General features: G+C 57.3%; 1 protein-coding gene across 1 annotated transcript in view; it reads left to right on the forward strand.

Moving 5' to 3' along the window:
- Nucleotides 1-21,350, forward strand: part of CACNA1I (calcium voltage-gated channel subunit alpha1 I) — an 86,135-nt gene that overhangs the window by 21,848 nt on the left and 42,937 nt on the right. Inside the window, exon 4 of the mRNA XM_054718565.1 lies at nt 12,195-12,292. Coding sequence (XP_054574540.1) covers nt 12,195-12,292 — 98 coding nt within the window. The remainder of the gene's footprint in view (nt 1-12,194; nt 12,293-21,350) is intronic.

The raw sequence follows: 21,350 nt of genomic DNA on the forward strand, positions 1-21,350 counted from the left end.
TCCGGGGCTTATTCAGCTCACGACTGGGGAGCCAGCGGGACGGGAAGCAGCAGAGTTCGGAAGACAGACGGGCACCGGAGAGAGAAGGCGGGGATGGGCGCGCCAGCTCAGAATCAGAGCTGCCTAATAACCAAGTCCGGGTCGTAAAAACGTAGCCTTTGGAGTTCTCTCCTCTGTTGGGAAGAAATCACCACTAAACATCCCCACGTTAATATGTAAATCCACGGCAGCCAGACCTTTAATTAACAGTGAATGGGGAAGCAAACGTATGCTCCCCGAACGGAATCCTCAGAGGAGTCTGCTAATGCTCCGAAACGCCGTTGCGTGCGAGAAATACTGCCCTCCCTTTGCCTTATTTCCAAGGTTTAGGAGAATTTGTTTTAACTCCTGTTTCAAGGAAGTCATCTGTCTTGCTGGCTCCACGCACTGCCTCCCACTCCCGCCCTTTTGACTTCTCTATTGCTTAGTGACCCCGTGTCTGCTCACATTTATAAAGGAAGACCCGGGCCGAGCAGGTGAGAGCCGGCCCGGCTTCAGCACTGTGGTGAGGTCCCTGTTTGATATCTTTCCTTGGTCCTCGGGTGGGGTCCCCCGCCCAGCACCCTCCTGGGGGTGAGGGAGAGCCGGGCGCATGTGGGGCTGCAGAGGGTCCTGCGCTTGGTTTAACGCGACGCTGCTGTCACGGAAAGATTCGCTGTGTATTTCGAGCACAGGAGGCCTGCATTTTCACTGAGCACCAGGCCCCACAAATTACGTGGGTGGTCCTGGCTGGGGGCAGGAAGAGCGAAGACCCACGTGTGGGATGCTGGGGATTCGGAGAATCCTAGCCCTGTCCTCAAGGTCCTCTCCGTCCTTTGTGCGTGGGTGAAGGGGCGGGATGGGAAGCCAGCAACCTCGGGCTCCAGAGTCCAGCCCCCCCAGTTCTGCTCCCACTCAGGACCTGTCCCCGGAGCTGCCCGCCCATCCCCCGCGGTCCCAGCCAGGCTCGGCGCTATAAATGTTGTTTCCCCGAGTAACAGGCCTGACATCCAGAGGTTGTTTTCTTCCGTCCTGCTCCTCCCCATCCCCAAATTACTGGCTCCTCCTTCAAGCTGTGGAGGAGACAGAACGGGCACACGAGAAGGTCCCTTAGAGGTCAGGGCCTCCATCTCCACATCCAGGTGGCCCTGCTTCCCTGCGGGAACTACCTCAGCGCAGCCGCTTCCACCCTGGGACGGCGGGAGTGTTAGAAAGTGGTTTTTCACTGAGCTCAGCGTTGTCTTCCTGCAGCTCCCACCCGACGGAACCATTCATTCGCGCATTCAAGGCAAAACCGGCACTTGTTGACCCGGGCCTCGTGCTGGGCAGTGGGGACAAGGCTGAGGCCGCTGTGGTCTCCTGGAGCTCACGGGTTAGAGGACGCATGGAGCCTGGCTGGTGCGGCTCAGTGGGCTGGGCACCTCCTGTGCACTGAAAGCCTGCCTGTTTCATCCAGGTCAGGGCACATATCAGGGTTGCTGGCTCGATCCCCCGGTAGGTGGCATGCAGGAGGCAGCTGATCGATGTCTGGCTATCACATCGATGTTTCTCTCTCTCTCCCCCTCTCCCTTCCTTTCTCTCTAAAAATCAATAGAAAAGCTTTTTATAAAAGAAAACGGATGTAAAACAGATAATAACATTCTAAATAGATTCTAAATTGGGATCAGTGCCGTCCCAAAGGAGCACAGAGGCTGTGAGGGCATGGAGCAGGGGCCTGATTTGGGCAGGGTGTCAGCACATCCTCTCTCCTGGAGGAAGGGAGGCCTCGGGGTGAGGAAGCGCTGAGCAGGCAGAGGGCGGGGGCGGGGCCTCTCAGGCAGCGGGGACAACATGCAGAGGGCCAGAGGGACTGCTTGAGGAAGAGGAAGGAGAGCAGAGGCACAGGGTTGGAGCCCAGGGCTCCCAGGGGTAGGTGGGTGCTGAGGAATGAAGCCAGAGAGGGGGGCAGGGGCCTGATCCTACAGGGGGGCCTGGGGCCTGCGGGCAGGGGCGTCCCCGGCAGACCCATGACAGTCCTTCAGCATTCGGAAGGCCGCTCCCTTCCTCCCTGAGTCTCCCGTTCTCCACGTCACACGTCCCCAGCACCTCCCCCCGTTTGTCACAGGACAGGTGAGGAGGCCTCACCTGCCGGACTCCCTTCAAGTGACCAAGGCAGTCTTGGTCCTGGTGGGGAGCAGGACCCCGGCCTCCCAGTGATGACACGGGAATGGGCTGCCTTTGCCCAGTGTCAGGTCCGATTGTGGGGACCTGTTGAGTGGCCCAGGTGGTGGTCAGTCTCCAAGCCAGGTCTCTCCCACCCTGGAACTAGCTAAATACAGTTGATTGTTTAAAAAGCCAAATATCAGACTTAGCATTTATTGCTATTGAATTCATCTTACAATGATCACTAGGAGACCTGACTCATTACCTGTACTTCCTGTGCGTGGTCAGCCCAGGACAGCAGGCCCGGGGGCACCTCCCCGGAGACTCTGCCAGTGTGTGACAAAGCCCTGGAAATCATGGAATAACAGTTAATAGCTGAGCCCACCTCACGGCCTTCTTTAAGCTACGCCTTTCTGTCTTTGTCCATTAGGAGGTCATGAAATATTCAATGACATTCTTGTTGAACTTGAGATATTCTTTACCCGCATATCTCCTTTGGTGCATCCTGCTGCCAATTCCACCTCCTCCCCTGACCGAACCAGGAAATGGCCATTGCCAGCTGTGGGGAGGGGCCTGGGCACCTTCATAGTAAAAACTTCCCCAAGAATTCCACTGCCGAGTCTCTAGGGTGAGCCAGGACTGGCGGGCCGGCTGCAGGGACCTCTCCAGAATGAGGCCGAGGTGGAGCCTGGCCAAGGGCACGGCTGGCTGGCGCAGGCCCCACCTTAGATGAGTGAGGGAACAGGAGCGGCCCTGTGTGTGAGAGCCTTTTAGAGCTTCCGACTGTGACAGCGAAAGCATGGAGTGGAGCAGCTGAGCGACACGTGGGAGCAGCCTGGGATAGGGCGACCCCCACCCCCAATCCTCAAACACGTGCACAGCCTTGCACCCCGACTCAGTGCTCCTCAAAATTCAAGGAACAACAGACATCCTGGGGCACATGCTAAAATACAGATTCCTGGGCCTCACCCAGGGATCCAGACCCAGCAGACACGGCAGGACCTGGGAACCTGCATTGCAGCCATGCGCCCAGGTGGCCCTGCGCAGGCGCTCTAGCTCATCTGACCGTCCAGAGCCCCTCCCTGGGAGCGCGGCGGGTGGAGCTCAGGAGCGCCAGTTCTGGGAACGCCAGGGAGGAGACAGGCGTGTGGAAGGCTCCTTGCCTGATCTGCATCCAGGATCTAAATTAATTTTCCTGACGAGTACATGTACTTTGTGAATAGAACGGCGGGACTCCTCGTGAGAATTTCTATTACTAATAATATTAGCACAAATAGCAGTAACGTCAGTCACGCAGCACCGGGCCGGGGAGTGAGAGGGGGAGGCCGGGTCGGGTTTTGTCACACTCTGGAAACGTCTCCTCCTGAGTGTGCCGTTCCCCGCCCTGGCTCTTCCAGGCCCTTGGGAAATAAAACGTCAATAAGCATTCCTCCCTGGCCCTGGACTAGAGCTTTCTAAAAAGACCAGGCGGGCACGACCCCTCTGCGGTTGCTTGCTGAGAGTTCCTTTGGTCCAAAGTGCCCCATCAGTGGGACTTTAAAAAGCAAAGGGAATTGAATCCTCTTAGGCATCATTCAGGGGTGTGATAAAAGCAAGAGCATCTACTGATTGCCGAGTACTTACTGTGCACTGATGCTGTGCATTATCTGGCCTAATCTTTCAACTGCCTCTGTGTGGGAGGGACTCTGGGAAGTTCCATTTCACAGAGGCACAGGGACACGGAGTGACTTGCTCAAGGCCACGGGCTGGTAAGGGGCACAGCAGGAGTTGTATGCAGAGAGCTTGGCTCCATGGGCTGGCATCGAGTCCTGGTTCTGTGTAACTCCCAGGGTGCATGTGTCAGGGATACATTTGGCTGCAAGTAACCATAACATCCAACCAACAGTGGCTCGAGCAAATTCTGGAGTGTTTTCTCTGATATAACATGAAGTTTTGAGGTCAGTGGTTACTGGTGACGGCTCTGGGATGTTCCTGTGATTTTTTTTAGGTCTTTCTTCATGGTCACAAGGTGGCTGCTGAAGCTGTGGGCATCATGTCTGCATCGAAGGCAGGGAGACAGGGAGATAGGGACCTGCCAGCCACACCTGTCCGGTTGGATCAGGAAAATGACGTTTTCTTTCCTAGATCTTTCCCCCATCCCAGCACACTTGGCCAGAACTGGCTCTTGTGGCCATCCTTAGCTGCAAGGGAAGCTAGGAAAAACCATTGAATTTGGCCAAATCAACCAAGAATTGTTCTCTGGGGCCAGGCAAGATTAGAAGAAGAGAATGCACATTGGGTGGGCAACTCTCAGAGTCTGCTACATTCCTCTCCCAGGGCCTTCGTTTCTTTGTCCATTTTAGACCAAAGCGGTGGCCCTCCCCTGTCTCCAAGCTCTGGTCCAAACCTTCAGCGCTCTGACTAAGCAGGGTGTGTGATCTGTTGAAAAATCTCAAGTCAAATACCGACCGGTGCAAGCTCCACAGAGGGCTGTGTCTGCCAGCAGACCTGGCTGTGGTTATGGGCATCGGAGGGTCGTCCCTGGGGCTGTTTCCAGAAGCCGCCGCAGCCAGCCTCCCTCCGTGCATTACCCTGTGGGTCAGGGAACATTCCGTGTGTCCGGCACCCTTCAGTTCATGACACTGACTTCACACACTTATTTATCCTGGGTTCTACAGGTTTGCCTGCTCCAGGGCCCGGGTGCTCCGAGGGCAGGGCCGAGGTGAGGCATCCTCCTGGAGTCCCCACAGCCTCCCCCTGGCCAGCCTGGAGAAGGAGGCCCCATGACATCTTTGTTTCCTATCTGTCGTGTCCAGGCATCGCAGAGCTGGGGGGAGGGTAGCTGGGGCCATCGTGTTTGAGCTGAACTGACCATTGGGTGGGTGTGATGGGAAGGTTCCAGTGGGAACCTTGGTGTAGATGATTCTTCCTTTGCATATGGAGTTGAGTGGGAGAGAGAGTGGTGATCACTGCTCAGGTCCGTTTCTATGGGAACAGGATGCTAGATGCCATGAGGGAGGGGGGTTAGTCACCAGACATTCTCAGGCCACAGGTTGACACGCCAGCCACCAGTCACTCACGAATCAGGCAGGGCTCTCTCGGTTATACGGGATGGGAGTCCGCCAAACCGAAAGCCGAGGGGTCTCTGACTTCAGGGCCTGCTTGATCCAGGATCCTGAAATGCATCACCAGACAGTGTGTCCTCCCATCCCACGACGGCTCATTCCTCCGCGCCGACCTCCATCTCTGGCAGCTTTTCTCCGTGGGAAGCGGCGGGCAGTCGTGGGGTTCACAGCCCACTCCCTCAGGTTCAACGCAAAACCCCCTCTCCTTCCCCAGCCGCTCCCAACGAGTGCGGAATTGACCCTGCTTGGCTTGGAGTGGCTGGTGTGGGTCATGTGCTCATCGCTGAGCCAATCACCGCAGCCTGGAGGCAGCACTTTGGCCAGACCTTGATCCCCCCCACAACAGTGGGTCAGTGGGTCGGAGGTCAGGCGCATCCACTCCACGTGGCCTGGGCGTGGAATGGGGTCGTCTTGGCAAATCAGGGCTCTTACCCTGAGAGCAGAGAAAGGACCTCCGGCAGGCAGAAACCACATCCTTTAACTGGTGTTTGCTAACGGGGCGGGCGCTCTTACGTCCTCACCGTCCTCACCGTCCTCACCGTCCTCACCGTCCTGAGGATTTGGGGTGGGTAATCCCATTTTGCGGAGAGGAATTGGAGCCTCAGAGAGGTGAGCGGCCTGCCCCAGGTCACAGCGCCTGCAGGAGGCCGATCTCCGATGTGGGGTTTGACTAGTTCAGAGGCCAAAACATTCTTCTAGATCTGCCCTGGAGGACCTGGGCGGCCTCGCCAGCCCCGAGGGAGGAGGGTCCCCGGAGAGGGACATTTCCCCCAAGCTTTGGTAGATAGAGCTCAGAGGCTCTCTATCTTGTGGTGGTGCCAAGACTACTCGGACAAAATGAAGCTAAATGGTATGGGCGGTAGGTAGGGGTACACAGTATTGGGGACATAGTCTAAAAAATCATAGCTTGTCATTTATCTGAAGTTCAAACCTATCTGATCAGCCGTGTTTTATCTGGCAACTCTACCCAGAGGTACCGGCACGGGAGCCTGGTCACCTGAGTGGAGCCTTGCCAGAGGGTCCAGGGTCTCCTGCTGCTGAGGTTCCCGCCAGCTCGGGTTTTGTCTATGCAGCCCTTCCTTCCACTTTGTAACCCCTAATCCCCCCTTTACTCTGAACTTGACCTGAGTTGGTTTCAGCATCATTTTCTTTATCAGTCACTAACCCCTCTTCTCTGGTCTCGTAGGATTCGTGTGAGGATAGATGGGTGAAATTGATCCATAAATAAGTACTGGCCAAAGTTAATGTCATTGCCCTCTGATTTTCACTCTCCATTATGTCCTCCCTCCACTGAACACCTACTGAGTGCTAGGTACGGCGAGGGTGGCGTGGGCTGGTGGTCTAGTTACACGCCTGAGTCAGCACAGAGCTGCCTCCTGACAGACGATCCGCTCTTTCCAGCATCTCAGCTTCCTTTCCCTGAGCTCCATCTTAAACTACATTTTAGGAAAGCCCCCACGGGCCCCTTGGAAAGATTGAGGAAACACCCTATTTTTATCAGCAACACACAGAGATCATCTCCAGGGAGGGGTGTTTCCTGGAAAGACGTTAAATCTCAGTCATTGATGTTTCTTGTTAGCTCCAAGCATTTCCCCCCAACCCAGGCCTTCTAGTCATTTGTTTGACAAGCTGGCGTGGGGACCAGCGGGGACAGTGAGCTCAGGGCGGTGACAGAGCAGGCCTCAGAGCCAGGGGTGCCCCAATAGAGACACGGGGGGGGGGGGCACAGTCAGGAGAGCCCAGCTTTAGCCCGGGTAGAGCTGGAAAGGAACATTTTCCAGTTGGGTGGGATCTGGAAATCTGGGCAGGGCACTCCAGGTAGAAGGCCTGGCAGATGCCAAGGTGTATAGGCTGGAAACAGCATGGCACAGTCCGGGAGTTGGAGATGTTAGGGGGTCCCTTGGATGCAGGGCGAGTGGTGGGCAGTGCTGGGGTTGTGCCAGGGAGCTCCCAGAGGCCTGCTGCCTGGCTCTGGCTCTCTCTGGCAGGAGGTGGGTCCAGGGAAGGGTTGAGGCAGGCATCCTGTGATTCGTGGGCAGGCGGGACCCAAGGCGCAGACGAGGCTGTGACTTACACTAGCTGACACTGTTTGGCTCTGACTTGTGTCAGGCTCGGTTCTAAGCGCTGAATCCCTGAAGGAACACTGGTCCTCCCCACACCCCCATGAGGTCAGTTTGGTGACTTGCCCGAGGTCACGCGGTGCACTAGCAGCAGAGCTGGGATGGGAAACCGGGCTCTAACCACTGGGACACACTGCCCCATGCTGGCCCCATCCCGTGTGCTGCCATCTGTGCTGTGCTTACTGGCCATCTGGGGGGTGCTCAGGAGCCAGAAGGCGGCCTGGCCTGATGGCTGATGAGGTGTGTGTTGGGGGGTGTCACACAGAGCCCCTGGATCCCCCACTCCCTGGCATGTGACCTGGGTGCTTTCTGAGCCTCGGCGTCCTCACCCGCAGTGGCTCCTGGTCCCACCTCGGGAAGCGGTGCACAGAGCGAGTGCTCAGAGACCTGGGAATCAGCCAGGACTCCGGGTTGCTGTGACAGAAAGCCACGTCCCAGAGGGAATGGACTGGCTCACAGGACGGGAAGTACAGAGGGCGGATCCGGGATTCGGGTACAGCTGCAGGGAGTGGTCGGACCATATGGTCAGGATCCTGCCGCTCTGCCGCTCTGGCCTCGGCCTTCCTTTGTGTTGGCAAGATTCTCAGGCCACCGCAGAGGCAAGATGGCCATTAGCGCCTCCGGGTGTCCAGGCGGTGGCTTAGCCAGGGAGGGCACCTCTTCCCTGCAGTGCTGGCTCCAGGGCTGGGTCTACCTGGGGTCATATGCCCATCCCAAGTCAGTCCTGGTGGCCGGGGGATGGCGTCCCGGGTTGGCTTGCTGGGGTCTCTGGGCCTCTCCTGGGAGTGGAGGAACGGGGAGTGGGGGAAGGAGGCTCCTCAGCGGGACTAAGTGGGGCTCACTGTGCCCCAAGAGTGACTGTCCGCCCTGCAGCCCCACCCAGCCTGGCTGCACCGAGTCCCTCTCCCCCGATGACACCTGGGAACTGGTGCGGGCGGGAGGGGGGTGCAGCCACTCTCCCCCTGGGGCGATGTCAGGACAGAAGTGCTCACTTTACAGCAAAATTACTCACCTAATTAGGCGCTCGGAGCTGGCACGGTGGAGTGGGGGTTTTGTTGATTTTTTTAGACTTTTAGCACGGAAGCCGTGTGATAATGAAACTGTGCAATTAGGAACTAATTTCTCACTCCTGCAAGTGATGCCTTCATGTGGGGCTGAGGGGAGCCAGCTCGGGGCTCCTTCACCCACAGGGTCCCCTTCACCTGCTCCTGTTGGGGTTGGGCACTCCTACAGCTGTCATTCAGGGTGGGGGGAGGACGGCGGCAGAGGAGGGTAGGAGAGCACCTGTCACAGGTGCGACTCACGCTCCCAGGTTCCCGGAGTGCGTGCGGGTGCTGTGTCTGAGGAGGACAGAGGGCGTGGCCAGGACTCGGCCAGTTTTTGGATAATCGGCAGCCCCTGCCCTCACGGGGACTACCTGGTCTCTCGGGGGGCGGGGGAGGGGGTGTCACTGGGATGGCACCCTCATTGCCCTCAGCGGTCACCTGCTGGTGAACAGCCCCTAACCGGCTCTCCCCCCTCCCCCTCCCTCACTGTGCTTCCTGGGGTCCCCTCCCAGGGAAACTGCTGCCCCCAAGTCCTTGGCTCAGGGCTGCTTGGGGAACCCAGAGTGGCCAGGGTGTGGAAGGAGCCGGAGCAGAGAGGGGCGAATTCAGCCTGGGGTGCAGGGAGGGCACATGCAGGGCTTCGTGGAGGAGGCGGTCTGGAAGGAAGGATGAGTGAGGAGAAAGGGCATTGTGCAGAGGACGGGGGAGAGAAGGGTGTGTCTGGGAGCTCCTGGGCCTGGCGTGGTACCTGGGGTGCCTGGGGTAAGAGCAGGGTTGGGGAAGGGGACTGAGGCAGACTAGAGGGCCTTGAAGGCCGAGGCCAGGGGCTGGGACTTTGATCTGAGAGCAGTGGAGAGGCATTGAAGGTTTCACTTGGGGAGTGACACAGCCAGATTTTAGTTTTAGGAGGTTTTCTCCTGCGGAAGGCAGACTGTTGGGGAGGAGGCAGGGGGGCTGCTGCGGCCGGCAGGAGAGGGAGGGCTGCCGGACTCGGGCAGGGGTGGTGGAGCTGTGGGCAGACTGTCCCACGTTGGTGCATGGAGTCTCGTCAGGACAGTGTGCTTCCCAGGGCAGAGAGTAAAACCCACAGGCCTCACCTCCCAGCTGCATGTCCCCGCCTCCCTCCCCACCCTGTCCAGTGTATCCTCTTCCTCTCAGAGAAGAAGGAGACTTTCTGGAGTTTTCATTGTGCACCTACTATGTGCCCTTTATCACTGAATGCGTTTACACCTGGACTCGTTTCCCCAGGAAGGAGAGGCAGCTGCAGCGAACACCCCCATGAGGTTCATGGAAGAGGAAGGAGAGAACTAGTACCTGGGAGGCATGTTTAGGCTAATGGATTCCCTGGATGAATCCATAAGATCTTTCATGCCGCTCAGAACTCAGTAACTCATCACATGTCCCTTTTTGACCTGACAGCCAGGAAGCTCAAACAGAGCTAAGATCTTGACACTAAATTCTCCAAGAAATTTTTCTGGGGAGCTTTTCAGTGGGGACCTTGAGGGCTGCAACTGATGAGGTCTTGGGGCTTTTGCAGAAGGTGTGTTCCCACATTGAAGATCTGGGGCATCAGGTCGGGGTGAAGGGGGGGGGGGGGGCTTCTTGAGTGGCCATGGACCTGGGCTCTGTGAGGAGGGACGGGGAGTCAGACCGGGCAGCGTTGTCCTGAGGGCTCCCTCAGCCGTGCCCTGGTGGCTGTGGCCGTGGTCCGCCCTGGTCCAGGGGAGCATGGAGAGGGTGGAGGTGGGATCCAGGCAGTGTGGGAGCTCACACAGGTGAACGGGGCGGGGGCGGGGGGGAGAGATTGAGGATGCGAACAGGGCTTGGCAGGCAGCAGGCCTTCAATGCCATTTGCTTTTTCTGGCTCACCATCCTCGGTGAGGCAGCTATTCATTTCCACTGTGAGACTTCATGCGGATGGGAACCGATCCTGGTCTGGCACCTGCTGGACCTCAGCAGGTGAGCTCTGGGGCTTCTGGAACATAGAGCCAGGTGGGCTCAACCTGGCAGGGGCTGGGAACCCCCACCTCCAGCACACCCAGTGAGGCATCACAGCCTGCCCCCTCCCCCAGCGCCCCCCTTCGCTCTCCCAGGGCCTGGGGCTGCCCCCTGGGCAGGAGGCAGAGAGCTGCATTCCTGGGGGGGGGGGGGGGAGGGGCTGGCAGGAGCTGAGCCTGCGATGGGGTGATGGGGTGGCTCTCCTAAGCCTGGGTGTGTGTGTGTGTGTGTGTGTGTGTGTGTGTGTGTGTGAGCGCCTGTTTGTGTGCCCATGTGTGCCACCCCCGCAGCGCCTCCATCACACATCTCTCCTTGGCTGCCTGGAGAGCTCTTTCTACAAAATATGAAAACGACAGTTTGCCTCACCCACGCGCGGAATCCTCATACAGCTCCGCGCTCTCCGTGCCCCCTCTCAGATCATCCTCTGCCCTCATTCCCTGCCCCTTCCCCCTCACCCCTCCCCCTCTCTGCAGGGCTGCTGCCCCGGCACCCCTCCCTCCCTGCCTCCCTTCTGCTCTGATCCCTCAGGTCCCTGTCTCCAGTTCTAGGCCGATGGCACCTTTTTTTGGTCACGCCTCCTCATCTGAACTGGGGCTCTGGAAGGAGTGTGTGTGAATGAGGGTGTGTAAGGGGTGAGTGTGTGTGTGCACCGATGGTTGTGTGCAGGTGTGTGATTGTGTGTGTGTGTAAGGGGGAGACAGAGGGAGGGAGGGGGAGAGAGAGAGAGAGAGAGAGAGAGAGAGAGAGAGAGAGAGAGCAGAGCCAGAGCCTGTGCCCTAGAAAGCTGGGGGATGGATGAGGCATTTCAGGCAAAGGAAGCTTTCACTCAATTACTCTTCAAGCAGCGGGAGGGGGTGGCGGCTTTACAACAATCGGACAGGTTTGCATGGTGCGTGGAAAAAGCCTTCATTTCCTGCTGATGACGGTGGTGACAGGTGGAGCCGGCAGCCGTGCTGGAGCCCTGGGTGGGTGGGGGGGGGGTTGGGGGAAAGGCTTTGGCGAGTGGGGCCTCAGGGTCAGGCTGGGGTGCAGGCGCTGGGTCAGTGGGGGTGGGGGCAGGTAGGGTCTGGTGGAAGGGCAGGGAACCACAGAGGGGACCCAGAGTCCTGCTGCCACGGAGCTGCAGGGGGCGGGCCGGCCTGTCTGTGAGGCCCAGAGGAAGAAAACCAGGGCCGTGGGGAGGGCTCCGGTTTGAGTCCCTCCCCTGCCGAGTGGGAGCTGCTGAGGGCAGGGCCGGGTCTGAGTCATTCTGGGGCTCACGTCCCCCGCACTGGCCTGGCTCAGTCAGGGCAGCTGCACGGAGCCTCAGCGTAAAGGTGTCGGTGGACAGAGATGAGGACCGACGTCCAGCTGCCATCGGGCCAGCCCAGGGCCCGCTGCGCCCCGGTCCTCCCTCTGAGGACTGCGCTGACCCTCCCTGCGCCAGAGGCTGCTCCGGAAGCGGGGGCGGGAGCCACCGGCCCACTGCCGGCCCCCAGTGGGGACCCAGGTCTCGGCCCCTCCATCCCTCTGTCCCCAACAACTCCTGATCCTCAGGGCAGCCTGGAGGGTGGTGTCACCAGCCCCCCATCCCCTCAGAGGAGGGGAGAGCTCGGGGCCACACAGTGGACGGGGCACAGCCTGGATCCTGGCCTCCTTTTCCTACTCACCCTTCCCAGGCAGGCGTGGGCACACATGGGTGGGTGTGGGTGGCCAGGGGCCTGTGGGCTGGCCCGTGGCCCCGCCTGGCCCCCCTGCGCCATCCTCACCTTCCCCTCTCTCCACAGGATGGTGGAGTACTCGCTGGACCTTCAGAACATCAACCTGTCGGCCATCCGCACCGTGCGTGTCCTGAGGCCCCTCAAAGCCATCAACCGTGTGCCCAGTGAGTTGGCGCCCCTCCCCCACCCCTGGCCCATAGAGACCCCATTCACGCTTTCGGTGCCAGGCTTGTGCTGGGCAGCGGACCCCTCAGTGACCGGACAGGTGTCGGTCCTGCTCCCACAGGGCTCATGGGCCAGGATTGGGCCTGAAGACGCTGGAGGGTGGCCCCGGTGCCTGAGCCCCAAACAGCTTGGATGGCTGTGCGCTGGGGAGTCTGGCTTTCAGGAACAAGGTTCCTCAGGGGGAGCTGGCGGCCACAGCGGGCCAGGTGTGGAAAGAGCTGCGCAGTGTGAGGGAGGACCTTCTGCAGCTTTTCACCAAGGAGGGTCCCCAGGCTCCCTCGCGTGTGCTAAGTGACTTCGAACTTAAGCTTTATCACCACCCACATGTGAAGGGTGTGCACATGTGGGGGTGTGTGTGCACACGTGAGAGGTGTGTGCACATGTGAGAGTGTGTTTGCACATGTGGGTGCGTGTATAGATGTGAGGCTGTGCACACACGTGGGCGTGCATGCACACATGAAGGGTGTGTGCACATGTGAATGGGTGTGCACATGTGGGTATACACACACATGTAAAGGTATGTGTGCACATGTGAGGGGTATATAGAGGTAAAGGTGTGTGCACATGTGAGGGGTGTGCACATGTGAATTGGGTGTGCACACACATGTAAAGGTATGTGTGCACATGTGAGGGGTATATAGAGGTAAAGGTGTGTGCATGTGTATGGGGTGTGCAAATGTTAGTGTGCACATGTGAGGGATGTGCACATAGGGGTGTGTGCACATGTGACATGAACACACATGGGGCACGTGTGTCCCCCTCCCTCCCTCTCTGTGTGGGAGCTCATTAGATGGCTCCTGGCTGTGGAGGTCACTTTCTTTTTTCTAAATATATTTTTATTGATTTCAGAGCGGAAGGGAGAGGGAGAGAGAGTTAGAAACATCAATGATGAGAGAGAATCATTGATTGGCTGCCTCCTGCACGCCCCCTACTGAGGATCAAGCCTGCAACCTGGTCATGTGCCCTTGGCCGGAATCAAACCTGGGACCCTTCAGTCTGCAGGCCGACGCTCTATCCACTGAGCCACACCAGCTCGGGCGGGAGGTCACTTTCCAGTCCCTCCCGCCAGCCTGCCTGGTTCTCCCGAGAAGGGCAGAGTGGGTGGGCTCCTTCCTGGAGGCTCCTGTTTTGGAGGCTGCAGGGACCAGGCTCGGGTCCTTCCTCAGGGCCCCCCTCTGCTAACAGGGGCCCTGGAGGCTCCGGGTGGAGAGATGGAGTGCCTATGTCCGCCCTGAGCCGGCTCCGCCTCAGCCGATTCACAAATGAGTCTTCTCTCAGAACTGGCGTGGGGCGTGCTGGGAGCCCACACACTCTGGGACCCACAGTATAACCAATGCACTGCCTCCCCCGACCTAGAAACTTCCCCTGGCTCCCCTGGAGAGGGGACTTGAGGTAAAGTCAAATTCTTGAGTAACTTAATTGACAGGAGCCTCAGGCGGTTGGAGCAGGTCCACCGATCCAGCTCCCCCGTGCAGGAGGGGCAGCTGTGTACCCCGGCGCCACGCCCTCTGCAGAGTCACCAGGGAGTGCGTGACGGGGACACAGGCTCCCTCAAGTGCCTCCTAGAGAGGCCTGATGGGTTGCCTCCTCTAGGGCGACTTTCACCCCGAGACTCATCTTCTCAACAGCAGCCCGTAGCTTTCACGTTCGCCACTAGATGGCAGGCCGGAGAGCTGGGAAAGGGCAAAGTCAAATGATGGGTTATGAGTTACAAAGCTGTGGGGAGCAGGGAGGCTGCCTGCCGTTTAAAAAGTGGTTTAAGAACAAGACCCACCGGGAAGACTCAGTGGGGCTGTCAGGAATGCAAGGTGTGGTTTTCAGCTCTGCCAGGAGCGTGCTGCGTGGCCTGGGAAGTCCCCGAGTGTCCCTGGGCCTCGGTTTCCCTCCCTTGCACAAAGCAGGGGGAAGGGTTCGATTAGATGCGTGGTTTTAAGCGTTGTCCAGGAGGGGTCGGGGACCTGGAAGTCATGGTGCTCTCTATGAAACCCTGCAAAGTGTGTCCCTCCACCCGACCCGTGCAGGTCTCTGTCCCGGCCACTCACCCACTGATGGGTGAAGGAAAGGAGACGGGAGGAGAAAAGGGAACACTAGACTTGGAGTCAAGAGGCTGGGTTCTGGTTCCTTGCTGTGTGACCTTTCATGAGTCACTAGCCCTTTCTGGGCCTTGGCACGATGGGGCTGGATTATCTCTAAAAGTGCCCCCTTTGCCCGGCCGGCATGGCTCAGTGGTTGAGCTTTGACCTATGAACCAGGAGGTCACGGTTTGATTCCTAGTCAGGGCACATGCCCCAGTTGTGGGCTCAGTCCCCAGTGTGGGGTGTGCAGGAGGCAGCTGATCAATGATTCTCTCTCATCTTTGATGTTTCTATCTTTCCCTCTCCCTTCCTCTCTGAAATAAAAATATATATATATATTTAAAAAAAAATAAAAAATAAAATCGCCCCCTTCTGGCATCCGGTGGACTCCTGCCTTGCCTGGCCTACACACCCCTTAAGCCTGTACAGTGCCTCCCAAAACTACTGGCCAAGCCATTGAAAAATGAAAGGTTTTTTTTTTTTCCTCCAGTGAGAAAGTAGGGCAGTCACTTCGAAGGCCTGAGCCTGCTGAGTCTGAGCTGCTGGCCCGCATGTACACCTGGCCCCAGCACACCCGGCCCAGGCTGTGGTGGTGGTGGTGGGGGTACAGAGGTCTGGGGAGCTCAGGGGCAGCTGGGGGAGATGCTGAGCTTGCCTGGGTCACTGCCCACCCAGGGTCCCCATCCGGCCACAATCCCTGGATCAGCAACAGCTCATCTCCATGCAGAGGCCTCTGGGCTGGGCCTGGGGTGGGCGGTGCTGAGGTGGAGAGCAAACTCCCAGGGCAGGCCCAGGGGCAGGGCAGCAGAGCTGACGAGCCAGGGGGAAGGCCGCTGTCCGGCCCCAGCTGCAGGCCCAGGAGCTGGAGGTTTGCTCTGCACTGACAGTCCCTCCACTGGCTGCAAGCAAGCCACGCTCCTCTCTGGGCCTCCATGTCCTACGATAAAATGGGGTGGTAATACCAGTTTCCATGTGGGTTTGAAAGGGTGCAAGGCCCTAATGTGGGTAAAAGCTTAGCGGAGCCTTGCGTGCAGTGAGTGGTTCATCAGTGCTGTTGTTACGAAGAGGTGCTGGGAGCATTGAGCGGGGAGGGCGGCGGACGGACTCGGGACGTCTTTGCGGAACCGGGTTCTGGAGGACGCTCCCCAGGCGCACAGAGGGTGGAGGCTGCTCCCGGCAGACAACCCCACAGCAAAGGCAGAGGAGGAGCCGGCCTGGGAGCAGTGTGGCCCTGACAGAGGGACTGCAGGCGGGCAGAGCGGGAGTGACTTTCTGAATCTTCCAGAAAAGCACTGCTAAGGATAAGTGGCTAAAATGTATCGGGTGCGTCACGTGGGTGAGGTTATTTCATCGTCACGACAGCCTAGGACATTGGCCCCTTTACAGATGGGGAGACGGAGGCCCCGCAGCTGGCCAGGAGCAGAGCCAGGCCTGGAACCCGTGCTAGCACAACCCCGAGCGTGTTGCTCCTCTTCATGACCCCCTTTCTCTCCTTTTAGCATGTAGGCCCCGCCCTTCTCCGCAGGCAGACGTGTGAGCAGAGCTGTGGGCCAGCGGGACACGTGTTCTAAGGGAGGCAGCAGGGGCGCGGGGGGAGGGCCCAGGTACTCTGGGTGGGGTAGGGCGTTTGAAGAACGAGTAGATCTTTGTGCCACAGTGGCTGTGGGGACCTTCAGAGGGACAGGGGCCAGACCCACACCCTAGGGCCTGAGCGTGATGACCTTGGGGAGGAGCCCAAGGCCTCTCCTGGGATGAGGGTGCAAGGGTGCACACTTCTTGCCTGGGGTGTGGGCTCTGAGGCCCCCTATCAGCTCATCGTCGCCCCCAGCTGGGCCGGGACAGCAGCTGTGTCCTCGGGCTGGGTTGTATGCTGCCTGGCCTGACCTCCTGGGCACCCACCATTGGTTGGCGTTGGCAGCGGCAGGAGCAGCATTCGGCCTTTCCTGGTCACTCAGCACCCTCCCCTCACCTGGCTACACCAGAGCGGGAGAGGGGAGCCCCGCGGTCAGGCTGCAGCCTTGGCTGCCTTGCCCTCGGCCTGACTGCCCCCCTCTTGGTTGCGGGCTGTGCCCCAGGCAGAGGCTGTTGCGAGTCCAGCTGTTTCTTTCTTTCTTTTTTTTTTTTACTTCATACATTTTTATTTTTATTTTTTTAAATTTCTTTATTGATTAAGGTATCACATATTTGTCCTCGTCCCCCCATTCCCATCCCACCCCCCTCCCCACACATGCCCCCACCCCCCTGTTGTCCTTAACCGCCGGTTAGGCTCATATGCCTCCACACAAGTCCTTTGGTTGATCTCCCCCTTTACCCCCACCCTTCCCTACCCTACCCCCGAGGCCCGACAGTCTGATCCATGCCTCCTTGTTTCTGGGTCTGTTCTTGTTCATCAGTCTATGTTGTTCATTATTTCCCCTAGATGAGTGAGATCATGTGCTATTAGAAATACACTTATAAGAACCGAAAATGAGACAAGCCATAATGGTTATGGTGACAGGCAAATGAATCAGTGTGTAGTGAGTTTCTTTCTGGGCCTACAGTTCTTTTGAGACCCAATTTCAATGTCACACAGTTCCTTATGTGTACATGTCAGCACTGACATTTCAGTTCTGGATGGTGGACAAATGGTGGTCATGCAGGTCCGACTCTCTCTGGTTTGGTCCTGGGCAACCTGCAGTGATGCACAGCTGCTAACTGCTAGTATGGGAAGGCCACATCAGCGTCTTCCGTCTCTGGACTGCTTCTCTTCTGTCTTCATGGCTGGAGTAGTCCTGTTGATTCCTCTCTGTTGCTGGAATCCACATGGTCTCGGAGTTGTTTTCTGAAAATAAACAAACATATTCTCGACCAAAGTTAATAAAGGAATATTTTCTATAAATTTGACTGGGGATCCTTTTTCAATTTTTGCCCAAATGATTTTCCTCTGGCTTGTTTTGTCACCTTGTGTGTTTTTCATTGGTGTCTTGCTTTTAGCCTTACAATTAATTTTCTAAAGTATTAATTTTCTAGATGTAATTTACTTACAGGATATTTTTCCTTACATGATATTCCTCTACTATCCCCTCCTTTTTTGATTTAAATATTAGGAGGCTTTTGAAAATTTTATAATGTAGTCTTGATGGCTTTTAAATTTTAATTTTTTGCACTATAATATTACTGTTTTAGGTTCATTATATGGTGCACAATTTTATCGTGAGATGAAGTACCAATAAAAATTTTAGTTGACACTTTAGGAACACCTTTTTGTCCAGTACAATTAATTTTTCTAGAATATTCGCTTGTTTCAACTAGCCAATTTAAATTTGCCTGAAAACTTGACTACTATTTTACTGTCAAATTTATTACTCTAACAATAATCTTGTTTTACCCTGTAAATATTGGTGGAAGGGATTAGAGTCCAGCTGTTTCTGCTGGGTGGGCCTGGCAGAGGGGCCGTGCCGACCTGCGGAGAGCACCGGGACCTCCGGGGCGGTGCCAGCCAGGAAGCACACCCGCCACCTCCTCCCAGGTCCCCGCCTGCCACCAAGGGGTCCCCCTGGCTGGCGGCTGCCCAGCTTCCCTTAGAACAGAGGGGCCTGTTTAGGGGTCCCGGGTGGAAAGGGGTGAAGTGGTTGAGCGGCTCTGGCAGTTTGCCCATCTGTCATCCGAATCCTCCTAGCTCCTGACTTTAAATGCCATCCAGCCCGGCTGGTGTGGCTCAGCGGTTGAGTGTCAACCTATGAACGAGGAGTTCACGGTTCAATTCCCAGTCAGGGCACATGCCCAGGTTGCGGGCTCGATCCCCAGCGTGGGGCATGCAGGAGGCAGCTGATCAATGATTCTCTCTCACCACTGATGTTTCTATTCCTTTCTCCCTCTCCCTTCCTCTCTGAAATCAATAAAAAGTATTTAAAAGTAAAATAAATGCCATCCAGAGACGGTCTCTACCCTGGTGCCACCCACATGACACTCCATACTTTCTCCCTTCTTGGCTGGAGGAGGCAGAGCCCTCAACCACACTCATGGGGTTGCCTGCAGACTGCCCCCCATCAAGGCCCACCTGGCTCCCACGCTAGGCTAAAGGCCAGAAAAGTCAGCAGGAGAGCAGAAACAAGTAAGCTCCAGGAGGGCTTCATGGCTAACTGGGGTGGGAATCAGAGAAGACTGCCTGGAGGAGGAGGACTTGGCTAGGGGACGATGTGGAGGGAGATGAGTGGTCTGAAGCAGACGGTGGCAGGTCTTGAAGGCAGCCTCTGTGTTTCTGTCTCTGTGTCTCTTTTTCTCTGTCTCTGTTCTGTCTCCATGTTTCTCTGTCTCTGTTCACTTCATTTTTCTCTGTCTTTTTGTTTCTCCTCTCTCTGCCTCCATCTCCTGTGCCCAGTGCCTGGGCTAATTCCTCGACTGTGGGCATAAACGGAGGATTAGCCAGCGTCTCACGGGTCCTCCTGGAGTTCCTAATTCCATGGCTTGCTGTCCCTCACACGGAAATGATGGATTCGTTCTTGGTCCCTAATTAGCTAATTATGCCTTGGCTCCATGGCCCTGGGACTCCCTGGGCCCCAGGGAGGACAGTGAGCTGGGGCCCAGCTCAGTAGAGGGAGGAGGGAGGGAGGAGGGATCCGGTTGCCATTCAGGGAAGTCAGCCGGGCAGGTTTTCAGGAGCCTTTCAGAATTTTAATATCCTGGAGAACAAGGGAAATGTAATTAATTGAGCAAAAAGGCCGGGCCCGGGGGAGCGGCCAGGCAGGAATTGTCCTGAGCTGCTTCCCAGAGGCTTTGCTGATCAGGCCCCTTCTCGCAGCCGCTGCTCAGCCCTCTGCGCTCCGGCCTCGTCCTGGCCTCCAGGCTTGCCCCATCCGGGGCTCGGCCTGCTTAGGAATCTGCCGACTGGCCTCCCCCACCAGTCACCTGGCGCAGAGCCCCACACTCCCGAGACCCCCAAGCACAACCTGTGTGCTCTGAACGGTCACACCTCTGTGCCTTTGCCACAAGCTCCCGCCAGGTGGAGGGCCCAGCGCATGTCTGCCCCTCCTGGAATGCGCCCAGAGCTGCCCACTCCCTGGCCATGGTCCTTCTACCCCAACACCGTGGTCCCCTGTCCCCCTGCTGCTAGACGGCAAGTTCTGAGGGGTGACATGGGACTTGGACCCGCATGTGGCCAGCGCGGCACCTGGCACGCAGCGATATTGGTGTTCGATGGATGAATGAATGGCGGGACACCAGGAAGCCTGTGATGGCTCACGTGACATTCAGATGGGTTGTAGGGCGCTTGTTCTATTTTGATGCTTCCCTCCTCCCAGCACCCCCTGGCTGCCCTTTTTGGGGTGGTGGATGCAGGGAGTTGAGGTATTGAGCCCCCACTGCCTTTCCCGAGAGGAGGCTGACCGAATTTTGTGGGGAGGGAGCATGGGGCTAGGTGTTAATTATTGATTGGAAACCACTCCACGTAGAGCTCATGATGCAAATCCCAAATAATTACCGTTGTTAATAACCACCTCAGCATCACCCCAGGAATACATAAACCTCCGGGCAGGGCCACTGTTCTCCTTATCACCATCTCTCCCTCCTTTCCTCTCCAATCTCCCACTCTCCCCGTGACTTCCACTTCACGCATTCACAAGCAGTCATTCCACAAATGTTGGCTGAGCCTCTGTTCTGGGCCAGGACCTGCTGGGTTCTGGGAGCACCGAGGTGACTCAGACACAGGCCCTGTCCCCAAGAGCTGACAGCCCGGTGGGAGAGCTGGGAAGGTCCCTAGGGCTAGAAGAAGGCCCGGTGTTGATGGGGACTTCATGGCTGTGCGGTATGTACCCTGCACACTGTACGTGGCAGCCCCGGCCAGGTCAGAGGTGCTGGGGTTGCCCCGAGCAGGAGGGAGAGGGAGGAACTTGACTTGGGATGGAATGGGAAATGCTATGGGAAGGCTTCTCAGAGAGAAAGGAGAGCTTCAACTGGGCTGTGGTGGCCAAACAGGGGCTTTCCAGGCAAAGGAGAGATGGAAGAAAGAGAGAGAAAACATGAGTGAAAGCATGGAGGTGTGAAATCCCATGGTATGTTTAGGGAACTTCAAATAATTTGGTATTGCATAGGGTGCAGATTGGTGAGAGAGAGGGAGGGAGAGGGAGGGAGAGAGAGAGAGAGAGAGAGAAGAGAGAGAGATAGAGAGAGAGAGAGAGAGAGAAAGCGAGAGAGAGAGAGAGAGATGAATCTAGAGAGGTAGGCAGGGGAGGGGGTGTGTGCAATCAAGGGTGACACCAACTTCTGACTCTCTTTGAGGCCACAGACACTTGTGTGTGAACCTTCTCCCGGAAAAATTCCTGGCATCATACCTTCATCTTTTACAGCAATTTCATAAGATCCATGAGCCACCCTCCAGGGACCTCCCCCACAGCTTCCATGGGTGATGGGGGCCTGGGATTTCCATGCCTGGTGGTGACAGGTCCAGATTTGTGGTCTAGAGAGTGGCTGTTGTCAGGAACCGCCCCCTCTCTGTCACGGGCTCTGTTCTCCTTGGACCGGCTTCCACCCCGGCAGGCACTGCCCTCGGGAGGCTAGATGGCCTTGGCAGTTCAAGGCCCCACTCCTCCTCTGCAGAAAGAGAGCGTTCCCCCCTGTAGTTCCAGCAGAAGGCTCAGGGCTGACTCTCATTGGTTCTGGCTGGGGTCACATGCCCATCCTGGACCAACCCCTGGGGCTGGGGAACAGAAGATGCTGATTGGCCAGGCCCAGGCCATGTGATCTCTCTAGGGAGAGCAGGTCAGTTTCACAGGTAGGGGGTGGCCTGCGGGTGGAGGAGATGAGCCTGTGGAGAGAGAAAAGGCATGGAGGGTATGGATGGGTCAGCCCAGGAAGGAGGGGGCGGAAGGGAAGAAGGGGGAGACAGATGTGAGAGGTAAGTGCGTGGGGTGGGGCTGGAAGCTGCTGTGTTCTCCATTTTCATGGC

This window comes from Eptesicus fuscus, chromosome 7 (assembly GCF_027574615.1).
Source record: "Eptesicus fuscus isolate TK198812 chromosome 7, DD_ASM_mEF_20220401, whole genome shotgun sequence".
Classification (NCBI taxonomy): Eukaryota; Metazoa; Chordata; class Mammalia; order Chiroptera; family Vespertilionidae; genus Eptesicus; species Eptesicus fuscus.